General features: G+C 30.9%; 2 protein-coding genes across 3 annotated transcripts; both read left to right on the plus strand.

The window, feature by feature from the left end:
• The first annotated feature begins 7,132 nt into the window (after positions 1-7,132).
• Positions 7,133-13,198, plus strand: LOC109810663 (putative LRR receptor-like serine/threonine-protein kinase At1g67720). 2 transcript variants are annotated; one of them, XM_020374175.3, is made up of 15 exons: positions 7,133-7,291; positions 7,698-8,235; positions 8,382-8,893; positions 9,008-9,137; positions 9,408-9,479; positions 9,562-9,630; positions 9,788-9,859; positions 10,021-10,089; positions 10,270-10,436; positions 10,522-10,775; positions 11,090-11,216; positions 11,306-11,371; positions 11,771-11,957; positions 12,039-12,171; positions 12,632-13,198. In XM_020374175.3, the coding sequence occupies exons 1-15, from the start codon at positions 7,246-7,248 to the stop codon at positions 12,971-12,973; spliced, it is 2,784 nt and encodes a 927-aa protein (XP_020229764.1). In that variant the 5' UTR covers positions 7,133-7,245; the 3' UTR covers positions 12,974-13,198. The 2 variants fall into 2 exon arrangements, with proteins under 2 accessions (XP_020229764.1, XP_020229763.1); XM_020374174.3 differs by lacking the exon at positions 7,133-7,291 and adding an exon at positions 7,299-7,477.
• A 9,847-nt stretch (positions 13,199-23,045) lies between these two features.
• On the plus strand, positions 23,046-25,442 carry LOC109810689 (E3 ubiquitin-protein ligase AIRP2). Its single transcript, XM_020374224.2, has 5 exons — positions 23,046-23,296; positions 23,671-23,833; positions 24,280-24,346; positions 24,487-24,727; positions 25,033-25,442. The coding sequence occupies exons 1-5, from the start codon at positions 23,208-23,210 to the stop codon at positions 25,241-25,243; spliced, it is 771 nt and encodes a 256-aa protein (XP_020229813.1). The 5' UTR covers positions 23,046-23,207; the 3' UTR covers positions 25,244-25,442.
• The last annotated feature ends 1,837 nt before the right edge of the window (positions 25,443-27,279 follow it).

Consider the following 27,279-nt stretch of genomic DNA (forward strand, 5'->3'; position numbering starts at 1 on the left):
AAGATTTATGTATTTTAAGTTATTTACTTTCGTTTGGAATTATGAGATTGAATTATTGTAGTTTTATGATGAGACTTTAACTTGTGAGATTGATGTATTTTAAGTTATTAATTATCTTGCATTTTTATTATTATTTTAACAAAATTAACGTTAACTACAAGTTCAAAATTAACACTGAATTTTTATTTTTAATATTTTAATGATATTAAATATAAACTTAAAATTATTTATAATATAATCTTTTTAATTTCTTAAAATATTTATAAATATCCATGGATATCCGTGGATATTTAAGAAATTCATGAATACCCCGCTTAATGGATACCGCGTGGATATGGGGTGGGTATGAGGCCAATTTTCATCCGGCGAGACGGGAGCGAGTTTACTATTACCCGCCCCCATGAAACCTCATTGCCATCCCTAGGCATAATTAGCTTTACATGAAATTAATCTTTATTTTCTTTTTTTTGATAACCATTCTATATGTATAAAGTGTATAACATAAAAAATAATGATTAATTTTTGTCGAGAATTATAAATACATGCAAAATAAGTATTTCTCTCTTAATATAATTTATTTTATATCTAAGATTATAATTTAAATCTTGGATAATTTAATTAATAAATACAAATTGTTATGTTATGAAATTGTTTAATAATTTAGGACATGAATTTTGTAGGATGTCTCGCCACACATTGGGCTTTTTTCACTTAAATGGGTCCAATAAATATACATAGCTTCTGTCAAGTTCATTAGGTCCATTCCTTCATGAAGTCAAAAGCCCATAACATCGTTAAGAAAAATAAGGGCCGTGCAGTGCTATTCATACCCCTGAAAGTTTCTTTTTATTCTATTATATATAGAGTTAATAAGTATAAATTTTTTTACACTGATAACCAATCATATTTTTTAATAGTATCATGTTAGTTATTTATTTAATAAAATAATAATAAAATAAAATAATTTAAAAGATATGATTGGTTACCAGTATAAAAATACTTTACACTGGTCATGTATGATTGATTAACTCATATATATATATATATATATATATATATATATATATATATATATAAATACTCATTACATGCATCGATTCTGTAACATATATATTTTTTAAAAATATGTGATTTAGCACTGTTAAATACTTGACATGCTTGAAGTGATGTCTCCTCATTTTTTATTCTTTCTCCATAAACTAGCAAGATTCTTATAATTCATCAGTGGTCTTGATCTTCAAATCTAGAGATTGTTTAATAGTCAAAACAAGAAGATATCAAATTTTGAATCAATGTTAAATATATTTCCGCCACACGTGCATTATAATATCACTCCATTTTAGTTAACAATCACCAAGACTCTTATAAAATCATTATTAATAGATTCGAATTCACATCTCAAGGATGGAAGACATATCTTCAGCTTCTCAAATTCTTTTGTCTTGAAAAATCTCTTAAACTTGCTTTACCTTTATTGCAGTAGAAACTTTATCAAATATTTTAATTATTATCTTATGCTAAATGAATAATGCTGTGCATGTCAATCCATTTTGTAATTCCTTTGTAAAGTGTTCCTTTTGACTTGATTCAAAGTTCCTTCATTTGACACTTCGAATCAAATCCTTACTCCAACGTCTCGATCCCATGCATATTTAATGGAAGTCAATAAGTGTTATTATATGAACACAACTTGCAATTGTTTTTATCTGTGAGCTTAAGAATTAGAATGAAGGAAATAGACATCTTCACTATATTTGAATTAGGTTCTTATTACCACTTTGAATAAAATAAAGAGATATAGGGGTAAAATAATCAAACTTTCTTAAAAATTCACTTAATTTGATTTTTTCGGATTTACCCATAAATATACAAGTATATCATCTATACTTATATATAAAAACTGTTTTCCGTTTTCGTATACATAATTTTTAAACTGTTTTGCTCTTAAATTTTTAAATAATAAAAAATAACATTAAAAATTAATTATTCTTATAAACCAATAATTTAAATATAAGATCTTGAAGTTTAAAATCTAGATACAACATTAATTGATTTAATGATCATTAATAATTCTTAAACATCTTTTAAATAAATATAGAGATACTGAATATTTCAATCTTACTGATATTTATAAATACATTAGAAATTCAACGACATGATATATATCTATAATTATAATAAGTACACAGGATACACTTTAAAAAAATACTCATATTTACATTTATTTTTTTATTAATTAAAATTTATTAAAAATTATAAAAATCATCAAAGATTTATTATATATGATGTGAGGCTTACTAAAATTTAACCAACAAAATAAAATATATTAAAAAATGTATCAGAAAATGTACTCCTAAGTCGTAACATTTCTCGACTTTTAAATAGAGTTACACGTATGAAAAATACTACAAACTTAAAAGTACAAGGACATATATATGAATCAATTTTTTATTACTGCATTTATCAACATTGTCTTGGATACTATCACCTCGATCTCGTAGATTTTTTTTTTATAAGCAAAAGAGATTTAAATTAAAGAGAGTATAAGAGGTACTTCAACTCGTTACAAGAGATATAGAGACATAATTAGAATCAAAGATAGAATAGAAACTATGAGAAATATAAACCCGAGTTATAATACCAACTTGTGTAACTAAAAGAACAACCAGGGACAGAACTATTAATCCACTTCCATGAACGTAATTTGATATTGTCCAACACTTTTTTGCAATCTGTAGTACCTTGCTGAAAGATAATAACATTTCGATGAAACCATAGTGACTAGATAACAGAAACCCAGACCACCCGCAAAAAGTGAAAATGTTTTTTATATATACCAAGATTCGTCCAATATAAATAAAGAGAAATTAAATAATTAGGAAAGACCACCGCAACCTCCAACCAATTAGCAACAACTAACCAAGTATTAAAAGCCATCGGGCACATTAGAAAGAGATGAAGAGGGTCTTCAACAAACAGAGAGCAAAAAGAACAGAAATTGTTATCTAACTCCACACCACGTACTTGTAACAATGATTTGCACGGGAACGCATTCAATAACACCTGCCAACAAAATACCAAGCACTTGATCGGAGCCTTACATTTCCAAAGACTTTTTATAACTAGTTGAAAATCCGAAGAGTATCTGAGTTCTCCACCTACCGAGAGTTGTAGCTAAAGGTACACACTTTTCACCAAGAATACATCGTCCTTATCATAAATCCATCTCCAATAGTCTTGCCTTGAAGAGATAACCTGCAAGCCCTGAAGCATATCCAACAAGGTATTCACACTCCTAACTTCATGGACAAAAGGTTCTCTTCTCCAATTAACCTGCCACACCCATGCCAAGTTCCATTATCTGCCACCACTAACAACGAGTCCAAGGCAAAGGAGTACAAACGAGGAAAGACATCCAACAAGCGCAAACCACCTATCCACTTATCCTCTCAAAATCGGGTCATAGTGCCATTAGCAATACAACGTTCAGTCTTTTCGTCCAACCAAAAATTCCCTTGTTGTAGCACCCACACTATATCCTTCCACCACCAAGAGGCTCTCCTATCCACATTTGAGCAATTAGAAAAGGACTCAATACGACCATACCTATCATGAAGAACTTTAGCCCACAACATACCCGGAGAGAGCATGCACCTCCACACCCATTTCCCTAGTAGTGCCCAATTGAACAATCTGACATCTTTGATTCCTAGTCCACCCTCAATCTTTGACTTACACACCGTCTCTCATTTTACCCAAGGAATCTTTGAGCCATCCTTGACACCTCTCCACAAAAAATCACGTTGGATGGCCACAATTTCCTTAATCACCGAGTTTGGAGCTTTAAAAAATGAAAGGAAATGGATGGACATAACATTCAAAACCGAATTAATTAAGGTCACTCTCCCCCCAATGGATAAATGCTTATACTTCCAAGAGGATAGACGCTTTCGTAAGCCATCAAGCATTGGTTTCCAAGTAGACAACTTCCTAGGATTAGCACCAAGAGGTAAGCCCAAATGCTTAAACGGTAGTTGACCCACCTTGCAATGTAAAAAAGCAGCCGCCAAGTTAGTGAAATCTGCCCCAGAATGAATACCGACTATGCAACTCTTGTGGAAATTAATTTTCATGCCTGAAATTAACTCGAAACAGCGCAAGATGGCCTTTAAGCACCACAGATTCTGCATAGTAGTTTCTCCAATAATCAGAGTATCATCTGTGAATTGTAAAAGAGAAATCGGCGGACCTTCACCGCCGAAGTGTAATCCCTTAGACAGATTCATTTCTAAAGCCCTACTCATCAACAGTTTAAGGCCTTCCGCAGCAATTAAGAACATAGATGGTACCAACGGATCACCCTGCTTTAATCCCCTACCTATAGATACTTCTGCCGTAGGACTCCCATTCACAATGGTTGATAGGCTTCCCCCACATACACAAGCTTCCATCCATCGGACCCATCTCTCATGAAAACCACACCCTCAGAGCATGAACAACAGGTAGTCCCATTCCACAGAGTCATATGTCTTCTCATAATCAATCTTCATAACAAAAATTAGCTTCTTATATTTCTGAGCGTAATCAATAGCCTAAGAAGCAACTAGAACACTATCCAACATATGTCTACCAGGAATAAAAACAAACTGATTCTCTAAGATGATTGATGGAAAAATACCACGCAATCTATTCATCAATATCTAGAGATAATTTTATACAAGCACCCTCGATCTCGTAGATATCATCTCTTAAGTTCTAATTTTCCAATTTTCAATGTCTCGCATTGCATGCCGAAACTTGGAAACCTAGGAGTCAGAGGGATACTGTCATGGGAAATAATAAAGAACAAGCAGAAGAGAAGGTTACACGGCTTTTCCTTTTTCTGATGGCAAGGTTGTAATTGAAAAACTTGAACCAGAACATGTCATCATGAAATGAGTAATATTATATGTTCAAATTGTACAACAATAATATAATTTTTTGTGTCTTATTTTTCTTTATCACTTTATTTATTATATAAAAAAACTATTAATGATAATAAAAATAAATATAAAAATGATGTCGTACAATATTTGTTAGTTGTGTAAAAATATTACTGTGAAATTGTATCTTGAACACTGAATTTATACATGAAGTGTTTTGAGATTGACTGCACACTCTTCTAGACTTTGTCTTGATGCTGTTCATACATCATCTGCATACTTTTTCCAATGTTAAAGGCTATGTTGGGTAACTTTGAAGAGGATAAAGGAGAGTGGTTTAAACCAGACTCCAAAAGTAAAATAACATTCCACTATTATTTGGAAGTTTTGGATCAAAACACATTTTTCATTCTTTGGAGTCTCATGTAAATGGAAGCAGTTTAAATTTAATTTATATATTACTATACTTTTACTCTAAATATATTATATTATTCCATGATAATTTATGTAAGCCAATATATACTTTAAACAATTTCCTATAACACTTTTTACAACTCTATTTAATATATTTTTATATTATTAAATTAAATATATTTTCAATCTTTAAATTTTTAATAAATTATTATTTTTAGTCTTTGAACAAATTTTATTTAATTTTAACCCTTGAAACATTTTTATATGAATAAAAAATTTAACGTCAAAACACCAAAATATTAACCAAAAAAAAAAAAAAAAAGCTAAAAGTGAAAATGGGTAAAGGTTAATAAGACTAAAATTAGTAAAAAGATTTCTTCAAAGACTAAAAATAAAATTGACAAAAAGTTTAATGATTAAAGATATATATATATATATATATATATATATATATATATATATATATATATATGTTTTATCTCTTATCTTTTTGAATTCATCCTATTTTTTTCTCTGAAATGTTAAGGTATATTAGATTCTATAAATTATGTAAAATGTTTGTGTAAGTCGGATCCTCACCGACTTAACCAATCACTGTTTGACTTTTCCCTACCTTTTGTTGTAAACAACTATACAAGAGTAAAATTATTCAATTTATATTAAATGTAATAGATGAGCCACCACATATTATCTGATTTTCAAAATCATGCACTACAAAAGATGAATGTATCGGTGATCAAATTTAGAGACAAAAACAGTTTTTTCTCATTAATTGGTGTCACCAAAATTTTAGTGACTATTTTTTTTAACTGCATCTTAACTTCAACCAGAGAATTCGTGTCTTAATCTATCCCAGTTCATGGCATACTCTCTTAAATGAGAAGAGGCAAAGCTTTTGTTGGGAAGGTTTGAGACTTGAGAGAACGAAACAGAGAAATTTTTTTTGAATATTTTGATGGGATTATTTATAATATTTATGTGAGAGACTATTTTATAAAAATTATTTTTATAAAATTATTTCATACGTAATTTTATAATAATAATATATTATTGTTCGTTTTGAGTCTAAGCATTCATAATTTTATTTTTGATTATTATCTAAAAAAATTCTCTAATTATTAAAATATATTTATGTTTTATAAATTTTTATTATTATTTGATTGATGTGAGATTTATTTGTATTGGATCATGTTTAAGGTTAATATCGTAAATGATGACCCTTGTAAATGATGATCCAAAATGAAAGATGAATGCACCATTACAAATTCCTAAATTCTACTCTATTAGTAACCCCCTTTTTCTATCCATCTAAATTTGTCCACACATTAAAAAAAAGAAAAAGACAACATGGTCCAAAGTTACACAGTTAACAAGATTTTGTGGTCTGCAAAAGCACAAATTGAAGTACATAATTTATGGCCCTCCAATATAATCACGTACCTCCTTTTTTCAATCATAAGGAATTTGGCCATCCTTTAACGTAGTTTAAGCCCTTATCCATAATATTATATATATTAACTCGTAATCTCGCTAACATTTTCTTATAACATCAACTTTTGAGAGTGGTTTCAAAATTCAATTCCCGTATAAAATATTGCTAAAGATAAAGAGGCCAAATCTGTGGATCATAATTCATACCATTAACATTGATATGGCGCATCAAAGATACAACCTATTTCCAACACGACATCGTATGTCTTGGTGTGGTCCCTTTTTAATTGTTTTTAGGAGCTTCTTACAATAAAAACAAGTGCATCGGTCACTTGTTGTAGCTTGTGCCTGTGCCTTTCCTGTCACTTCTTTTTAGGAGGAAAATAAGAGTGAGAGAAAAAGAAAAGGTGAACCTAAAATCTTATTTTGTTGGAAAAGGAAGATTCCAACCGCAGATCAGATAAAGACACGAAAGTGAATGAATAATGAATTATCAGCAAAGTCATCAATCGAAAAAGTTAAAGGTGATTAGTGGGAGAAAGCTGGTTCTACTTGAGATGCTGAACTGACTCAAACAGTTAAATTAATCAATCACTTAAAATCTTTGTAGCAAAATTATTATTTTCTCTTCCTTACATCAATGGCTTTATCTTCTCTCTTTCTTGTTTTAATTCCATTCTTGACATCATTCGCTGTTAGCCAACTTGAAGGTGAGTTAAATTTTCAATTGAGAAACCATAAACCATACTTGCTGAAACTTCATTTTTTCAATCATCTTGTTATGTAAATGTAATGATACAAAGCATGAAATGAAATGGGGTCGGGGAAGTATGCAAGGGTCTTAGGTTCGACTATTAAGTCCTGTTGTAGTCATTTCTGTTAGATAAAAAAAAAAGGCATGAAATGATTAAAATCCAACTTCACATGCAGAATTTGTTAGCATTGATTGTGGAGGAACGAGTAACTACACTGATAGCAAAACGGGGTTGGCATGGATCTCAGATTCTGGGATCATGCAACATGGCATTTCGGTGGAAGTAGAAAGTCCAAATGGAAGCATGGTGCAGTATCAAAGGCGAAGAGATTTTTCCATAGACAGCAAGAAGTACTGTTACACACTAAGCACAGAGGAGAGAAGAAGATATTTGGTGAGAGCAACGTTTCAGTATGGAAGTTTGGACAGTGGGGACACATACCCTCAGTTTCAGCTCTTCTTGGATGCAACCAAATGGGCTACTGTGTCAATATATGATGCATCAAGAATATATGTCAAGGAAATGATCATCAGGGCACCCTCAAATTCTATTGATGTCTGCATGTGCTGTGCCACAACTGGTTCTCCTTTCATATCTACTCTTGAGCTCAGGCCCTTGAATCTTTCAATGTATGCCACAGATTTTGAGGACAATTTCTTCTTGGAAGTTGCTGCAAGAATAAACTTTGGTGCTCCAACTGAGGATGCTGTCAGGTTTGGAGGCTCCCTCATTTTTATTTTTTTCAATTTGATGCTTTTGGCAAATAAATGAATGAACACTTTCCTAAATTTTACCATATAGGATAAGTCTTAGGAAGTGGATTTTGAACCCAACTCAATCTTTCAAATGTATTTCTCAGGTACCCGGATGATCCATATGATAGAATTTGGGATTCTGATCTTATTAGAAGGCAAAATTATCTTGTTGGGGTGGCCCCAGGAACAGAAAGAATTAGCACTACAAGGGACATAGATGTAGATACAAGAGAATATCCACCTGTTAAAGTTATGAAAACTGCAGTTGTTGGCACAAGAGGTGTATTGAGCTACAGATTAAACCTGGAAGACTTCCCTGCCAATGCTAGAGCCTATGCATATTTTGCAGAAATTGAAGATTTAGGTAAGAATGAGAGTCGAAAATTCAAATTAAAGCAACCTTATATAGCTGACTATAGCAATGCAGTGGTTAACATTGCTGAGAATTCCAATGGGAGCTACACTTTATATGAACCAAGTTACATGAATGTGACTCTGGAATTTGTTTTATCATTCTCCTTTGTTATGACCCCGGATTCTACTCGAGGACCTCTTCTAAATGCATTGGAAATAAGCAAATATGTACAAATTGCTTCAAAGACAGACAAACAAGACAGTAAGTTCTTAATGTTAATTTTTTTGAAATTGATCCTTTGCATCATGCATAAGCATTACATGGCTGATGCTGAGTCAAATGAACTGATTTCTAACCATACCCTTCATTTTGCAGCAATGGTTGTAAAGGCATTTCGATTCTTCTCTAGTGAAAGTTCACAGACAAATGAAGGTGATCCTTGTGTTCCAACTCCTTGGGAATGGGTGAATTGTAGTGCCACCACTCCACCAAGAATTACTAAAATGTAACATCTCCAATCACTTTTGTTGGCAATTTAGTTTCTTGGCTAGTGAATTGCCATTCTTTGAATCATTAAAATGTTTGGAAACTTGGAATTATAAAATGGGAAATATTTCTGTATTATTGTTTAATGTTTATGTTTGGAATAAAGTAGGCTTCAGAGACGAAAATCATGATCAAACATTTCAAAAGTTCACAGAGCATTTTGCTATGCTAACATTTACTGGAAGTTAAAGATGAATAATTTTTTACTAGTTGCAATTGTTTGTATTAGAATTCTTTCGAGAAGGAATGTGAAGGGTGAAATCCCACCCGAGCTTAGCAACATGGAATCGTTGACAGAACTGTAAGTACATTGATCTTCAGAATAAAAATGCTGTTTTCTTCTTTAATGAGATTTTTTGTGTAATTCATTCTGTTTTGCTTAGGTGGTTAGATGGAAACTTGCTTACTGGATCATTACCTGACATGAGCAAACTTATAAATCTAAAGATTGTGTAAGTTCTTAGTTTGACACGTGCCCTTCCTTTGAGGATTGGAGTTCAATCAAAACTTCAGTTCATATTTCAAAATTTAGTAGTTTTTAACCCAAAAACATTCTTCTTTCTATGTTCTCTTTTTTCTTATTGTCATTTTTTAATTGATAACATGCAGACATTTAGAGAACAACAAGTTGAGTGGTCGACTTCCATCTTACCTGGGTAGTTTGCCAAGCTTACAAGCACTGTATGTAGCACTTGTCCACTAATGTTTCTCATCTCAAATTTTAGAACTTGAAGTACTTTTCCCAGTTAGCCTGACTTTTTCCTATTGAACATAATCACCATTGCTATGCTATCCTCATATATGTATGTATTAATCACACAGCATCTGTGAATTTGTGACAGGTTCATACAGAACAACTCATTTAGTGGGGAAATACCAGCCAGATTAGTGTCTGATAAAATCATTTTCAAGTAAGTTTGCTCAGCAACAGCCCAATTTTTCATACAGATTGTTAATGTAAGAGAAGGTGATTTAAATACTTATTGATTTGACTTGACAATGAAATCAGTATGAACATAATAGAACAAGGATCTTTTCAACTAATCTTGCACCAAGATTGAAGTAACAACCATATTTACTTTCTGTTCCAGCTTTGAGGGTAATCCTGGACTATATAGAGGAAACAAGAAGCATTTTAAGTTGGTTGTGGGAATTTCAATTGGAGTACTAGTGATTCTGTTAATATTGTTCTTAGTAAGCTTGATACTATTGCTTAATACAAGGAGAAATGCATCTCAAAAGAAACGTGAGGAAAAAGGTTAGCCATTAAATCCAATGCTTTTGTTTTGTTCTAACTTGACTACAATCAAACTCCTTCAACCAAGCATTCTTGTCCTCAACAGGCATTTCTGGACGCACTAACAGTAAACCTTTAACTGGATACTCATTTCTTCGGGGTGGAAGTTTAATGGATGAAAGTACTACTTGCCATATTACTCTCTCAGAGTTGAAAGAAGCTACTGACAATTTTTCAGAGAAAATTGGCAAAGGAAGCTTTGGAACTGTCTACTATGGGAAAATGAGAGATGGAAAAGAAATAGCAGTTAAGAGTATGAGCGAATCATCCTGCAATGGGAACCAGCAATTTGTTAATGAGGTAGATTTCAAATTTGGCCCTTCAGCATCTTCAAATTTGAATTCTAACAGACAATAAGATCAGTTATGAATAATTTTTTCCTCAAGACGTGCCTATCAAGCAAAAATAATTGTATTCCATGAATTTCATTTGTAGGGCATTATTCAAAAATAAAAATGTAAATACCTCACTGTCACAACCTTCTTGATTCCAGATCATACTTAACTGCAGAAAACCTGCTTTAAAACATGAATTTCTTATATAGCTAAACATAACTACAATAATAAATGAAAGTCTTAATTTTCAGCTATTTGATTATAGAACCAAAAATGCAGGTGGCCCTCCTATCCAGAATTCATCACAGAAATTTGGTTCCCTTGATTGGATATTGTGAAGAAGAATCTCAGCATATTCTGGTGTATGAGTATATGCACAATGGCACTTTACGGGATCACATTCATGGTCTAATGGCTAACCTCACAACCTCGTACGCATTTATTTAATTAACAGCAAAGTTTGTGTCATGACAAATATTTCCAATGTTATGACAGAGAGTTCCAAGAAGAAGAACTTGGACTGGTTAGCACGTCTTCGTATTGCAGAAGATGCAGCTAAAGGTTGATCATCGACTACCTTCATGGTCCATAAGTAATTTTAGTATAGTTTAACACGTTAGTTAGTTCTTGGAGATATAACAAGTTTTAGTTTTAGTCCTTCAAAATTTTCATTTTTGTTAGTTTTGATTATTATAAATTTTAAAAGTTTTTAAAATGATTTCTTTGGTCTGATATTATAACACACATTTAGACATGTCACGTTCGTATGATAGCCTGACATATATCCATACATGTCAGGTCAAATATGTCATCTGTTTTTAACATGACATAATAAATGCATGTCATGCAACCAAAATTCAGCATACTTGCATGGATTGAAAGCATATATAAACCGTTTAGTATTTTACATTTAGCTCCAAGTTAAAAGAAGAGTTTGAGAACAAATTTTGATTTGTACAGGTATTGAATACTTACACACAGGATGCAATCCTAGTATAATTCACCGTGATATAAAGACAGGAAATATTCTCCTAGACATCAATATGAGAGCCAAAGTATCAGACTTTGGACTCTCTAGATTAGCCGAAGAAGATTTAACTCACATATCAAGCATTGCACGAGGAACTGTAGGCTATTTGGATCCTGAGTAAGTCATGGTCTTATGTGTGTTTGTCTTTTCCCTTGAATGTGTTAAGTTCATTTGTGCTTTTTTTCTTTACAATAACAGGTACTATGCAAGTCAACAATTAACAGAAAAAAGTGACGTGTACAGTTTTGGAGTTGTTCTGCTGGAACTGATATCTGGAAGAAAGCCTGTGTCATCTGAAGATTACAGTTCCGAAATGAACATTGTTCATTGGGTATGCTTCTCTTTCATTAACCACAAACAATTAATTCTGCTCTGCCAAGCCCAAGAGTATACTCCAAAAGAGTAATAGATAAAAAAAAAAACAATGGGAATTCATAACCGTATGGTAATAATAATATATATATTATTATGTGAAGTTATTTTAGCTTAGCTAGTAGGTTCGAGTTTGATTCCAGGGTATGAAACTTTGTCACTCAGTACTTTTTTCCAGCTCAAACGGCAAAAGATACTTGTCATCTAGAAAAAAATAATTATGTGAAGTATATATTCACTGTTCACACGAGACACTACATACACATTTAAGATACCTTTATTACCTAGACTACACTTGTATTTTTTTACTTTTATTATTTAAATTTTGTACCAATACAAATTGAATAGTCAGATAAATGTTAATGGTAAATTAGCATTCAAATTTTACTAGTTTAGAAAGCACTGTTTTGCTTTTGCAGGCAAGATCCTTAACCCGAAAGGGAGATGCAATGAGCATCATTGAGCCTTCTCTAGCTGGGAATGCCAAAAGTGAGTCCATTTGGAGGGTGGTTGAAATTGCCATGCAATGTGTAGAACAACATGGTGCCTCTAGGCCAAGGATGCAAGAAATCATTTTGGCTATACAAGATGCTATAAAGATTGAAAAAGGAACAGAAAATAAGCTAAAATCACCATCATCATCATCATTTTCAGCTAGTAGTAGTTCAAAGCCACATTCTACACGAAAAACTTTACTCACAAGCTTTCTTGAAATTGAGAGCCCTGACGTGTCAAATGGTTGCCTCCCATCAGTAAGATAAACTGGACCTACCTTACATTCCATGTGTGAATTTTGTTTGTATATTTACTTTTTATTAACCATTATTATTCTACTGATATGTTTACACCGATGACACTGTGATACTGACTAGTGGTAACATTCCAAATTTTGGAAGCAATGAAATTGTAATCTTCTTCCACAGTTTTTTTTAGCCTGCTTATTGTAATTTGGAATGGAAAACAACAGGTTTTTTTTCTTCTTTTAAATATATATTATTGTACAAACAAACATATTTTTTTGTCTTTGGTGGGGTTTATGATAAAATAAAATAAAATAAAATAAAGCAATAGTCCTCTTTTACCTAGAGCCATGAAAGTTGTAACACCATTTACCCCTCATGCATTTAATACAATGTAAAATAAAATTTTTGTGGAAATAAAAGAAAAACTGTGTTATTTTCAAACGGACAAAGGATTGTTGTAACGACCCGCCATGGTCTCTACACTTAATAGAATCGCACTAGTATTAGTGCTAGTGAACTAAGAGAAATATTAAGCTGGATAACTCATACATACAGGTATAAATAAGAATGAAAATAACTAAGTTTCTGGTTATAAAATAGAACACCATATATATACATTCATCCCAAAAATAATATGACTCTAGTGTCGGTCAAGCACAGACAAACCGTTACCCAAAATGGTATCTCTAACACAAGGATCAAACTCTCCATCTCGTAGCGGTCACCTCAACTTCAAGCTAGCCCTAACCTGCTCTCATACAAGGTATGATCATCGCAGTCCATCCACATGAAAACAGAAGGGTAAGCTAGAGTTCAAAAATCAATCATACAAGTATAGAACAATAATTTATACTACACAATCATCCAACTATCAATCATATTGATAGACTCACACCACACACTCTATCCAATACTACTCATGCATAAAATACAATCCACCAACCATGAAGTCAAACACCACACTTCATCATATTAATAATCATGCAATAAATGCATCTCATGACAGATATCAATGCATATCAATCATCTAATGCGTTGTCATGCATACGCCTAGGAGATCTCCCTAACAACAGAACTGTATAAGTGACATCCAATCCTACCGAAACCACCCCAACCGTTTTCACGCCCAATGCGCCCGCTCGGTCACAGCTAAACAGGATATAATCCTCACTCGGGTTTACTCGGATGATGTCACTTACACAATTGGAAGTCCAGATCCACCGCCAGGTATAGCACAGCTGGGTACGGGCTTACCACGACCTTGGCATGCATAACCAAGTCAATTGTGGAGTTCGTTCACCGACTATCCGCAAGGATCCACGCACCTTCCCGAGTACTTGGTTAAGGGAATAACCCTCGACCTCATACCCCGCTCCAACACTAGCTAAGAACTTAGAGGAGACTCACCCGACCTAGTGGCCTACCTGAGCACCACTCCCAAATCCAATGGCTTACCTGAGCACCACTCTCATATATCAGTGGCCTATCCAAGCACCACTCTCAAGAGACTCTATGTGAGTTCTTCCAGTTCAAAAATATTTTTCTTCTCCTCAAGTCCTAGGCTAGACTCATGCCATAAGACATCACATGCAATTATGCATCATACATCAAACATGGTCTGCCCACCATCATGATCAACAATCATACACATGTCATAAGACATCACATGCAATAATGCATCATACATCATACATGGTCTACTCACTATCATGATCAATAAACATACTCGTATGAACATATACACATGTCATATCATATTTAAACATTCATATATCATCACTATGCATACATATGAATCACACCTCACCATACATCATATATCATACATACATCATCCAAAACTTCAACTTAACATGCATTAGCATCATTTCATTCATAAATATGTTCACGCCCGGCGCAACCTGAGCTCGCCTAGCCTAATCCCAACCCGAGAGTCCTAAAACTCATCTACACCCGGCGCGTTCAACTCACGCTCGATGTCCTTGAGACAGAGACTCCTAAGAGTCTCCACGCCTGACGCAACCAAATCACGCATGGCCTAACATCCAACCCGAGAGCCCTAAGCTCTTCCACGGCTGGCGCGCTCAACCTGCGCGTAGCCTAATCCCAGTCAGAGAGTTCAAAACTCTCATCCAAACTAACAAATCCAACCATATGCAAACACAAAAACACAATGCATAGGCTCCATACAACACAAAACAAACTCAAAATCAACATGCACCCATCTGATGCATCAAATTCACCAAAAACCCCATTTTTCCCAAAACCCTGAAAAATGAGCAAATTCTCCGATCCAGCCATGGATCCTCAACTTTCATGCATCAATTGAGTTTCTAAACTCACATGCAACTTAAACAACAAACATTCTAACTTCCCTCACCTGAAGATTGGCTCAAAATAGCCAATAACTGAGAAGAAGTAGAATTTCCTTCCGAAACTCAACCCGGAACTTCAATCCTCCCAAAGCAAGCTTCCTAATCTGAATTTCAAGAAAAGACAGAAGGCATTAGTGATCTAGAGGAGAAAAGGAATCATACAGAGAAATTTGAGATAGAAAGGAGCTGAGAGACCTAGAGTCCTTCTCTTTAAAACTTCTCTCTAAAAACTTCACTTTCTCCTCAACCACACAAACCTATTTATAGAAGTTCAAGAGTGGCCAGAACGACCTGTTCCGGAACGGTCCATTCTGCACCCCTTCATCACGTACAAAAATCACATGCAGAACGGCCCGTTTTGAAACCAGAACGACCCGTTCTAGGATTCATCCAGAACGGCTCGTTCTCCATCCAGAACGGCCCGTACTCCCTCCAGAACGCCCCGTACTCCATCCAGAACGGCTCGTACTCCATCCAGAACGGCCCGTACTCCATCCAGAACGGTCTGTTCTCAACTACGATTTACAGGTCAATTTAGTAGTTTAGAATGGTCCGTTCTAGTTTGGGAACGGCCCGTTCTGGGCTACTAAATCACTCATGTTGGGCTTTTGGGCCTTCTGAAATAACTTACTACGTTACAATTGTCATGGGCAAAATGGATAACGGATTCACATATCAAACTAAATTGAAATTCCAAAATTGATTAAAGAAAAGAAACATAAACACTCAATAAACATTTGACACTTTAAAAGTTATACAAAAAGGTTTCAAAACCTAACATAAGTATCTCAAATGAAACATATAGCTAAAACTACATTGTCCTGATATCACATCTTATCAAAATATAGTACTTAAAACTTCAAAGTAAATTGAGGTCTAAGTTTCTTCTTAGCATCATCTTCAATCTAATCATAACATGAAAGAGACATTCAACTCAAACTCAAACACAAACAAAACAAAACAAGAAAAGACAAAACAAAACAAGAAAAGAGAGTGAGATACATCTCACTCATACTCTTATGTATGTGGTGCCAAGTTTGAAATCTCATTAGTTCATATAGTAGTCTAGAAGTATATGATAGACGATACAATTCACCATAGGTGTTTGACACTACCACTTTACGCTAGGATGATATTCAACATTGGCTCATCAAGGATTCAAAGTTTTACAAGGGTAGTCCTATTGCATGTCATCATGAGTCACACATGGATCCCAAACTAAGCCCACCCTCAATGTCCAAATCCTATGATCATTAATGGACCTCTCTAGCATAGGATTCATAAGATGTAGTCGAAAAAATCTCAATTTCAATGCACTATGATGCATATTGCATTAGACAATGTTCAAGTAATCTCATTTAATCTTAGTCTTACAAAAAGGTTTTCAAAGTTCTCATGAATCATTAAGTATTCTCATGACACATTAAGTATCTTCATGCAAATCTTATTACGCTAAAATAGGTCCACTAAGCTCAACATCTCATGGTGAATCCTATTTTCAAGAATAGTTCCTATAAAGGTGCACTTCAAGTGTCTCAAGGTTCTCAAGAATTTATTTATCCCCATGTATCAATTGATTATATAAAATAAGGTTCATTCTTATGATTAAGTTTCAATATCACCCTTTATTGACCTAGAGAATTGCACTTAGTGTGGAACCATTCACACTTAGTGCCATAGACATAAAGAACAAGCCTTTCTCTCTATGACTCTCATACTTAATGTGAATCAACTCGCTCTTAGGGTCAAGACTATTGTTTCTCATTGTGGTCATGACATTTGGTTACTTACTTTCTCTTGATATCCAAATTTGTAAAACTTTAACGTCAAATGATGCTTAACATGATCAGACATGCTTAGTGTCCAAAATGAAGCTAGTCTTTGTGGCTTTGACACTTAACATGAGTATGTTTATGCTTAGTGTCAAAATACATAATGATCTATATGACTTTTGCACTTAACAATACCATTGTCTCATTTAGCACCAAAAGAATAGAGACAAGTCTTATTTCTCTAGAAGTTTCACGTTTGGTATAGAGACTCACACTTAGTATGAACTAGCAAAAATCTCATAATTGAAATTTTTAAAAACCCCTCTCAAACTCACTTTAATAAGCCCAATTTTTCTTAGTTTTATCATGCAAATATGATTGCATGCTCAATCCAATATTTACATACATCAAGTCAAATAATTATCCTAATTTGCTCATCAAACCAGAATTAACATAATTCATCAATAATCAAGTCGTAAACTCAAATCAAATGAACCCTAAAATCACATGAAATCATGACAAAAATTCTAATTCAATCTCAAGCACTCCAAAAACACAAAGCAGACATGCAGAAGAACACTTCTTCAAACTCCTTGTTCCTTAGACCAAGGTTTTACAACAGGAGGATTCTGTGAGACAAACAAGAAGACAAAGTATTAGGGAATGGAATCAAGCTAAACCTAAGGGCATCTCCAATGGAAGCAACTCATTTGAGTTGCTTCATGCATTGAAAAATGAAAAAAGTGGTCCCTAGTGTGCCATATCAGCATTAAGCAACTCAAACACAAATTTACTTCAATGATAAGAAACTTTAAGAAATTCAACTTTTAGAATTTTTTTTCTAATCATTTATGAACCAAATTTAAATTTTTATTAAAAAGGATAATTACGCTACAATGAAAGAAAATAAATTATGAGAAAAAATACACAATAAGTAGATATTAAAAATAAAATAAAGCAATAATAAATACATAAATATTATACGGAATTAATTTTCATCATTATTATTTTTGAAACGTTTCCAAATATGTTCAATAAGATCTGTTTAAAATCTGGTAAGGAACGGTTGCTTGAGGAAGCAACTCTCTCTCTTCTTCAAGCAACTCATGTTGCCACGTCAGAATCCTCTAATGACAAGAAATCGAGATTTGAGTTGCTTTATAGGACAAGCAACTCCCATTGGAATTGCTCTAATAGCTCATAGAAGACAAATCGGGCCAAGCCCAATACTTTCTTTAATTAAAACTATTATATTTAATAATTTTATCAAAATCTTATTATATTTAATAAATTCAATAACTGATACTACATATGGAAGAAACCACTTCATTTTTTTACAAATACTAAATTAAAAGAATTAGATATTACATTAATATTTTCATTGACTTTTTTTAACTTTTAATTTGGTTATTATAAAATATATTTTGTGTACAATAGTAGGTATTAAAAAATTATTTATTGATATTTTTTAACTTATATAAATATATATATATCTTATTCAACTTAATTATAATGACATTATAAAGATTGGATAACAAGTTTTATGTTTTTGACCTATGACTCACCTTGATCCAATAATAATAATAATAATAATAATAATAATAATAATAATAATAATAATAATAGTTAATGTTAGTTGTTTGGGTTGATAACAAAGTAATAAATTAACAAAATTATTTTCAAATTTAATTTGTATCATTATATATTTTATGAGTTGATATAATTGCACTTGTAACAAGATATTAAATTATTCAAATTTATTTTAAAATATTTAAATTTTGATAATAAATAAATAAATTTAATTATGTTGATTCGATATATTCATTCCAATCTAACTCATTTATGATTAGGTTGGATTATGTTGAATTTCACAATAAAAATATATAAATCTGACCTAACTTAGCCAATTAATTAATCAAATTAGATAACAAATCAACCAAATTCAATCCAATTTGACCCATTTGCATTCCATCACCTAATCATAATAAAAATATACAAGGCAAATAATAATAATGTGTTAATAATTGTCAATTTGTCTAAAATATTCCTTTTATACATCAAACAAGTGATGACATATTATTTTTGATTGAGAATCCACTCATGTGTAAATGCCAAAGATGATAAATTGATAGGATAACATACATAATTTTTAAAAAGGCTAGGAAAAATATATATCTAATATTTGTTCACCTTCAACTCATTTACAAAAGCTAAAAGATATAACGAATTTTTATAGTACTCTAAATCTTCACCTAATGTGTTACATGTGCAATATCTTACCATTAATATTCCTTCTTCACCTTGCCATTTATAAATAATAATAATAATAATAATAATAATAAATAAATTCAATTGGGCGAGGGGGAGTAGAGAGAACAGCTAATTCTTATGAAGAGGAGCATTGTTATATATTCCGAACAAAATGCCGAATCAACGTCCGAATAAATAAAATATTAATATTTTTAAATAAATTTATTATAAAATAATTATTTAATTTAATATTTTATTATTTAAATCAATTTTTTATTCATTCGGATCAAGTTTCGGAACAAGTTTTAGGAGGAGGATGCATTTTTCTATGAAGATATTTCTTATTATAAAAAAAAATAGGAAATGTAAGCTTTGTATGTTAAGAATCATTTTTGCAAATTCTAAATCTATAGTGATGTACAAGTGACAAGTGTATTCATCTAAATTACTTTATCTTTGGATGCAAAATTTTTTATTTGGTAAGTGTTTGGTTTAATAGAATAATTATATGTGATTAACTTCAATTTAAATAAATATTTAATTTAATCCTTAAAAGTTTAGTTGACATCATTTTAATTCTTAAAAGAAAATTAATATCAATTTAGGCCATCGATCATATAATATGATAGGTTTAACATCAGCCACATAATACTTGAAATTGATATACTTTCAGAATATTAGATTAAGTGATTAAATTAATATAACTTTTTATGATTAAAGAATCAAATGGATATTATTGTTTTATTGTCAAAAGACTAAATCAATGTTATTTTTGTATGATTAAAAAGTATCATTCCTTAATTATTTTTTAAAGACTATTTAATATTATTTATCTTTTAAAATTCAGGTAATTTAAGTCAACCTAAGATTATAAATTCAAAATAAAAAATTATTATGCATAAAAATATTACTTATTCTTATTTTTACATTAATATTAATTCTTATAGAAGATTATTGCAGATATGCAATAATTAAATTAAAAGCAATTCAATCAAAAAAGACAAGTAATATTAAGGAGATTCGAACTCACACCATAAATAAAGAGAAAGTTCAATACAAATTTTTAATCATTTGTGTCAACTCACATTAACATGAATATTACTTATTTAATTCCTTGTTTTGTTAGGTTTTTGTGTAAAATAGTTAGGTTAAAAAATGTTTTAGTTGATTAATCTAATAGTGAGAGTTAGAATAACATGCATATGATACTAATTCAAACTTTATTAGTTTAATTATAATATTTATGAATAAAAATATATTTTAATTATATATTTTATTTTCCCTAATTCATTAGTTTGGTGACCCTAGTTTTATTATTTTTTAATTTAATATTTATTATATTTTTAATACACACTTTTTTTAATTGTTTTTATCTGTCATTCAATGTTTTTCTTTCAAGTGTCATTCAATGTTATAACAAATATATTATCACAAATAATTAATATTTTTATTTATAGTAAAGTTATTTATAATTTCCTAATACATTACTTTTATATTTCACCTTTTCTCATCTGTTATTTTTGGTAAATTAAAAAATATATATTAATAATATACTGAAATTGGATGGATGATAAATATATAATAATAATAAGTTTATTTTTAGGTGGATATTACAGTTTACATACTATATTATCATTTAAATTCAGTAAAAAAAAAAAAAAGATTCTTATGCATTATTGATAAAGTCAATGACACTCTTTATAGATTTAAAAAATCATTAAATTTAATGCAAGGAATCTATGATAAGACAATAATTTAAAACAAAGTCTATAAAAGGTAAATCGTCTTTGTTAGGCAAGTTGAAAGAAGGAAACATACTAAGTCCCTTCCTTTTAAGTAAGGAAATAATACCTTACTAACTTTACCTCATCAATACCCACCATACGATCAGATACGATTAGGAGAGAGAAAGCGATTAGGACAACAACAAATAACCACTAAAATAACACAATTTTACAAAGGTTATTTAATAATATAATTACCCTTATAAATTATAAATATATATAAATATATATATATATATAATAAATAGAGAGTACAAAAAGTAAAACATAAAATAAGACAAAGAGAACAAAAACTAATGAATGCATATGAGCATAAAATAAAAATAAAAATATAAGAAAAATGCACAAATAATAATAATAATAATAAGTCTTAAGCAAGGTCAGGGGTTCGAATCCTGCCTTGTGTATGCAGCCGCGTTAAATCTTGGGGCCAGCTATCTCACCCTTTGAGGTGCCTCCAACGTAGCGAGGAGATTAGTCACTGCAGTCGGCGGTGGATACTCCAGGGACGAACCAAAAAAAAAAAAAAATAATAATAATAATAATAATAAAATAAGAAATAAATAATAATACACTACATAACTTAAGAAAAATTGTGTTGATAGTGTTAACTCTTTCTATCTTCTCACGTGCCATCATTCGTTTCGCTAATAATGATAACATTGTATTACTTTACTGTTATTTCACCCTAATGCATTATCATTTGTTCTCCAATGTTTTGCTTCATGTTTTTTTTTTAGCTCTCCGTTTGTTTCATTTGTTTTATAACTTATAAGGAAAATTGCGTTATTATATGATCTTTACAAAGTTAAATATTCTATTTTTATAATTTTTAAATACTCACCAACATATTTGTTAAGTTTAATATTTTTCTCTTCATCCATATATTTGGAATAATTAACCGCGTGTTTGAATTCGCGTCAATAATTCACGTCTTGACGAATTTGACGCAGAAGTAAGATATGATAGATTCTTATTTTCACGTTTTGTACGCACGTTGAGTTCACTAAACGTCAATCCAAACACAGGTTAAATATTTATTTTTTATAATTTTGATTTTACTTTTGAAAGTTTTTTTATATTGTCAATCAATCATATATTTTAATAGTGTCATGTCATTTATTTATTTAATCAAATTAAAATAAAAAAGATACTATTAAAATATATGATTAATTGTTAGTATAAAAAATTTTATATTAACCGTGTATAAGGATTAAGTCATATAAAATTATTCTTGTTTTTCATGATTTTAATATTTTGGTCTTATAACTATGTTTTTCTATTTTGAGATAAGATCAAATGCATAACTTCAATCCATGATTTATCCTCACTTGGAGAGCACTATATCAATTACATAATTCTATATAAAGAGTTTTACTATTTAACTATAGAGTTAGAATCTTATATACAAGATTTTAAATTTAAATTTTTTTGTTGTCTTTATAATTTTTTTTGATAAAAAGAAATAATTATGGGTAATATTTTAACAGATATTAAATATGTAGTATCTTTTAAATATTCTTAATCGTCTCAAAACAGTAAAACGTTAAACAAATTTTATCCATAAAGTATTTATGGATAAATATTTTAACTTTCATTCTCCTGACCAACTGCTTACAGCATTTGCCTAATCGCAACAAAGAAGAGGATAAATTAATCATCTCACATTAATTAAAATTTTACACGATTAGTTATTTTTCTGAAGCAACACATAATAAGAGTTTGCATCATGTAAGAAAATATACAGATAAAGTTCATGTATATATATATATATATGATCTGTTACATGGATTTGGTAACTGAATTAATTTACAGTAAATTTATTTGTGACAGTTGTGTACTCTGATGAGTCATCTGGGTCTCATCACATGGTGACTCAGCATTCCACATAATAGTAGAAAGCATCGAAACGCAACACATTGCCATACACCATTCCGTTTCTTATCATTCTTCCTTCTCTCAACTCAACCCATCTTCCTCACCCACCACAAAACCAATCCAAAGATATAGGGAAGTAAGGAGTTAGAGTTAGACCCTTTTTTGGTCTGAAGAAGGAGACATTAGGAGAAACATGGAAATGATGGCATACCAGTTTTCTCGGTTACCTTACCTGGATTCACTCAAACTGCTCGAGGCTGATATACAGCATGCAAATGCTTTGTTGGTTTCATTTCTCTTCTCTTCATCTTAACATCTTTTGTTCTTCTTCTTATGTTGGTGGTTTTTTTTAATGAAAATTAAGGATAATGAAAAAAGGGGGGTTCTTGGTAGAGACCAGTTTTGACTTGATTAAAGGCTTTATGACTTGAAATGGGCGGTTATCATCACCTGTTACTGATTGAGATTGATCATCTTTAATTGCTTTATAGTGGTTGATAAAATACGAAATTTTGTGCTTTTTCATTGGATTTGTGTCTCTAACTGGAATTTGGTGATTAATTTGAATGAGAAGTTCTTTCTTTGGGACTATCAAATACTATTTTTTTTTGTCTGGAGCATTCTCTGAATTTCAATACTGGGTGTGTGCTCTCTAGAGCTGCTGCAATTCCTAGAGCAAAGGGTGGGACTCTTCTCCAAATGAAATTGGTTTGCAATCACTTGGCTCCTGTCTTTCTGTTGTTGCTGCAGTGGATGGAATGTTCTTGTACATGCTTGCTACACAGATATCTTGACCTCTTTCACATAGTTGTATACAAGGTGAGTTCCTAGATGTATGTTTCTAATTGATTAAACTATTATCTTTGCTCCTACATTGTCCCAATTTAAGTTTTAGGCCCTGTACAAAAAAAAATGTAAGTTTTAGTCCCTAAACAATTTGTCAAGTGGCAGAAGTTTTTGTTGCAGTTTTGTTCCACCAGAAAGTTTTGTCTGATATTAACAATCAAAATTCCACTTTTATGTATGTGTAGGGAGGGACTAACTTACAGTTATTTTTTTGTATAAAGACTAAAACTTCGAATGAAAATAAGTGACCAAATGAATAGTTTTAGCCTTTCTGGTTATTGAATAATTAAGCTGTTGATTTAACAAAATTGGTGTTGTGCAGTTCTTTTTCTGCTTTGGTATAGGTTTTCCAATGCTTGTAACTGACCCTTGTTTATCTTTTATTGTTGTTGCTGTTGCTGCTGTCTTATTTACTAAAGGTACACAATGATGGTAGATCGAATATGACTTCTCATGGAAGGAAAGCAACCATCAGGGACTTTTATGGTGCGTGAATCTTTGACTTTCAGAAAGCACCTTTTATTTTAGTCATTTCACCCTTATAAAAAAATATAAAGGTGCTCATTTTCTGGCTGCCTTTACTAACTATTTGTCGCTGTTTTTTGGGGTCAAAAATTGAATTTTAGCCGTCATACTGCCATCTCTCCAGCGGCTTCATGATAGCGTGGAGAAGTTGGACATTTGCAAGAAAGGGCATTCTAGCATAGATGGTTCATGTTATGGCAAGAAAATGATTGAAGGAGATGGGAAACTAATCAATGTCGATTTGGAAAGGGAAGATGAATGTGGAATATGCTTAGAGCCTTGCACCAAAATGGTTTTGCCTAATTGCTGTCATGCCATGTGCATCAAATGCTACCGAAAGTGGTATTTACTCACACTAAATATGCTCATGTAGTCACTTTATTGTATTTTCAATTTGGTTCATCAAAGAGTCTAGTTTAGTTGGTTAAACAGATTGTATGAGTTGTTATAAACTCTATGATGTCCCCAATATATCATTGACTTTCTATTCGGTAGACCGGTAACTATAGGGTGTCATTTCTTATCTACCGAATTTAATCATCAAAATACTTTCTGATAATTCGATTATAATGGATCAAAAGAATTTGGTTTATCATCATTTGTAATTATAATTGTAACACCTTTATGCTGATGTTTCCAACCTGCAGGAACACACGATCAGAGTCTTGCCCTTTTTGCCGTGGTAGCTTAAGGAGAGTTAATTCTAAGGATTTATGGGTACTCACTTGTAATGAAGATGTTGTAGATGCTGAAACAGTTTCCAAGGAAGACTTGTTGCAGTTTTACCTTTATATCAGCAGCTTACCTAAAGATAACCCGGATGCACTTTTCATAATGTATTATGAATACCTCATTTGATATATTATTTTTTTACTAAATAAGGAGAGAGAAAAAATGTACAGATAGGGAAATCCGGACTGCAAATGTGAATAGAGTCTGGTAAGAAATATTTCTGATCATGTAAGGCACAGCTCTGCTGAGATAATGTTATGGAATTTAACCTTACCTTGTGATGTATCTCCATTGTAGACGTAATATAGATTACTATTACAATTTACTTTGGACCAGTTGTTTGAGATCCAGTAATTAAGGTTTTCTAGCAAGTTAATTTGGATGTTGTGATCCACTATCCTGTTAAGTCTACATGTATGTTACTAAGAGCTTTTTCGATACAAATTTAGAAGAATTTTTTAAAAGTTTTTTGACTAAAAATAAAAGTTTTTTTTTTTTAATAAAGAAGTTCTTTTAAGTTTGTATTCAAATATACTCTAAGGAAAAAACAATATGTTTATGTGAATTAATAAGAATTGTTATGTCATTTTTAGACTAAAAGGTGCATATAACTTTGGTATTAAGAAGTTTACAGCCAAAATGTGTTTTCTTTTTAGTAAAGAAGTTCTTTTAAGTTTGTATTCAAATACTTTTAAGTTAAAAAAAATTATGTCAGTTATGTGAATTAATGAGAAGCGATTATATAATTTTTAGTTTAAAAGATGCATATATTTTTCTTATTCATGAGAATCAAATTTTGGTATTAAGAAGCTTACAACCAAAAGGTGTATATGAATATCGGTGTATGCTTGTTAATGATAATCAAATTACAGTAAATAATTTATGTAGTGATGGTATAAATCTAATGACAAGCTAATATGTAGTTTTAAAAAAAAAACTAATGTGTATAAAAAAATTGCTAATTTTTATAATAATAATTTTAAAAATATGAATAATTATTTTTGATACATTCACAATGAAGGAAAAAAATTATACGTGTATAAAAGTTAAATTTAGAAAGAAAAAAATATTAGATAATGAGGTGTGTATAAGTTTAATTGTACTTTTTATCTTCCGCAATTAAAAAAAAAATTATTAGATAATGAGGTATATAATATGAGTTGTACTTTTTAATCTTCCCCTCTCTTCAAAGTTTTGCAATGTCTTACCTTCAAGATTTTTATTTTTATTTTTGAGTTTTGCACCGGCGGCCTCCCTTTCTGAATATTTTTAAAATATCATGAATTTTGCTTCACGTAACAAATTGTGGCGATCTGAAGAAAAATTTGTCACAAAATTATGTTAATTCTGATAATTTAAAGAAAAATTAATTGCACGGTTTTTCTTCATGGAGGAAATTTCACAATATTTTCTAAAATGGAGACAAAGATTGCAAAAAAAGAAAAATATTGAGCAAAATTTGTGATATTATAAAATATTGAAGAAAAAAAATATATATATATATAAAAGATTCACTTACTTTAAAAATAAGTAATGTTAGATTTACTAAACTTAATAATGTATGTTCTATTTCAAATTTTAATGATCTAATTGTTAGGTTAAAAAAATTATATATAATCAAGTTTACAAATTTAAAAAAAATGAAAATTATATAATATTTTGTTATATAAATTTAAATTAAAATGTAAAAAAAATTTATGATTATTTATCAATTTGAATTAATGAATAAAATATTACATAATTTTTAATTTTTAAAAAATTTACACTTTATTTATTGATTAAAAATTTTAATTTAATAATATAATCATTAAAATTTGATATATAATATGAATTATTGAGTTGAATCGAGGAATTAATAACTAGGTTTATGAATTTATTGACATATTAATAATTTGTTTTCATCTCATATTAATAACGGGTTACTAGTTCGTTAATTCATTTTTATATCGTGTTAATTAATAATTGAGTCATTATTCATGGATTTAAAATTACATGCAACATTCGGTCTGCAAGTAACATTTTTGAAAATGGTAAAAATATGCATTTTGAAAGAAAGACAAATGATGAGGAATTTGCATAATCGTTGAACTATGTGTGATTTATTTATGATATATTCCCACGTAAATGTTGCTGCACAAGTTCAAGGACAACTTTAATTTGAT

This window comes from Cajanus cajan, chromosome 2, assembly GCF_000230855.2.
Source record: "Cajanus cajan strain Asha chromosome 2, NIPB_CcT2T_4, whole genome shotgun sequence".
NCBI lineage: Eukaryota > Viridiplantae > Streptophyta > Magnoliopsida > Fabales > Fabaceae > Cajanus > Cajanus cajan.

What these genes read in the sequence shown, in the direction of transcription:
- LOC109810663 (XM_020374174.3), top strand. Translation starts at nt 7,408, where the DNA reads ATGGCTTTATCTTCTCTCTTTCTTGTTTTAATTCCATTCTTGACATCA. An exon ending in CCAACTGAGGATGCTGTCAG is followed by an intron (nt 8,236 to 8,381) that starts GTTTGGAGGCTC and finishes TGTATTTCTCAG; the next exon opens with GTACCCGGATGATCCATATG. An exon ending in GTAGGCTATTTGGATCCTGA is followed by an intron (nt 11,958 to 12,038) that starts GTAAGTCATGGT and finishes TTACAATAACAG; the next exon opens with GTACTATGCAAGTCAACAAT.
- LOC109810689 (XM_020374224.2), top strand. Translation starts at nt 23,208, where the DNA reads ATGGAAATGATGGCATACCAGTTTTCTCGGTTACCTTACCTGGATTCA. An exon ending in ATACAGCATGCAAATGCTTT is followed by an intron (nt 23,297 to 23,670) that starts GTTGGTTTCATT and finishes TGTGCTCTCTAG; the next exon opens with AGCTGCTGCAATTCCTAGAG. An exon ending in TTCACATAGTTGTATACAAG is followed by an intron (nt 23,834 to 24,279) that starts GTGAGTTCCTAG and finishes TATTTACTAAAG; the next exon opens with GTACACAATGATGGTAGATC.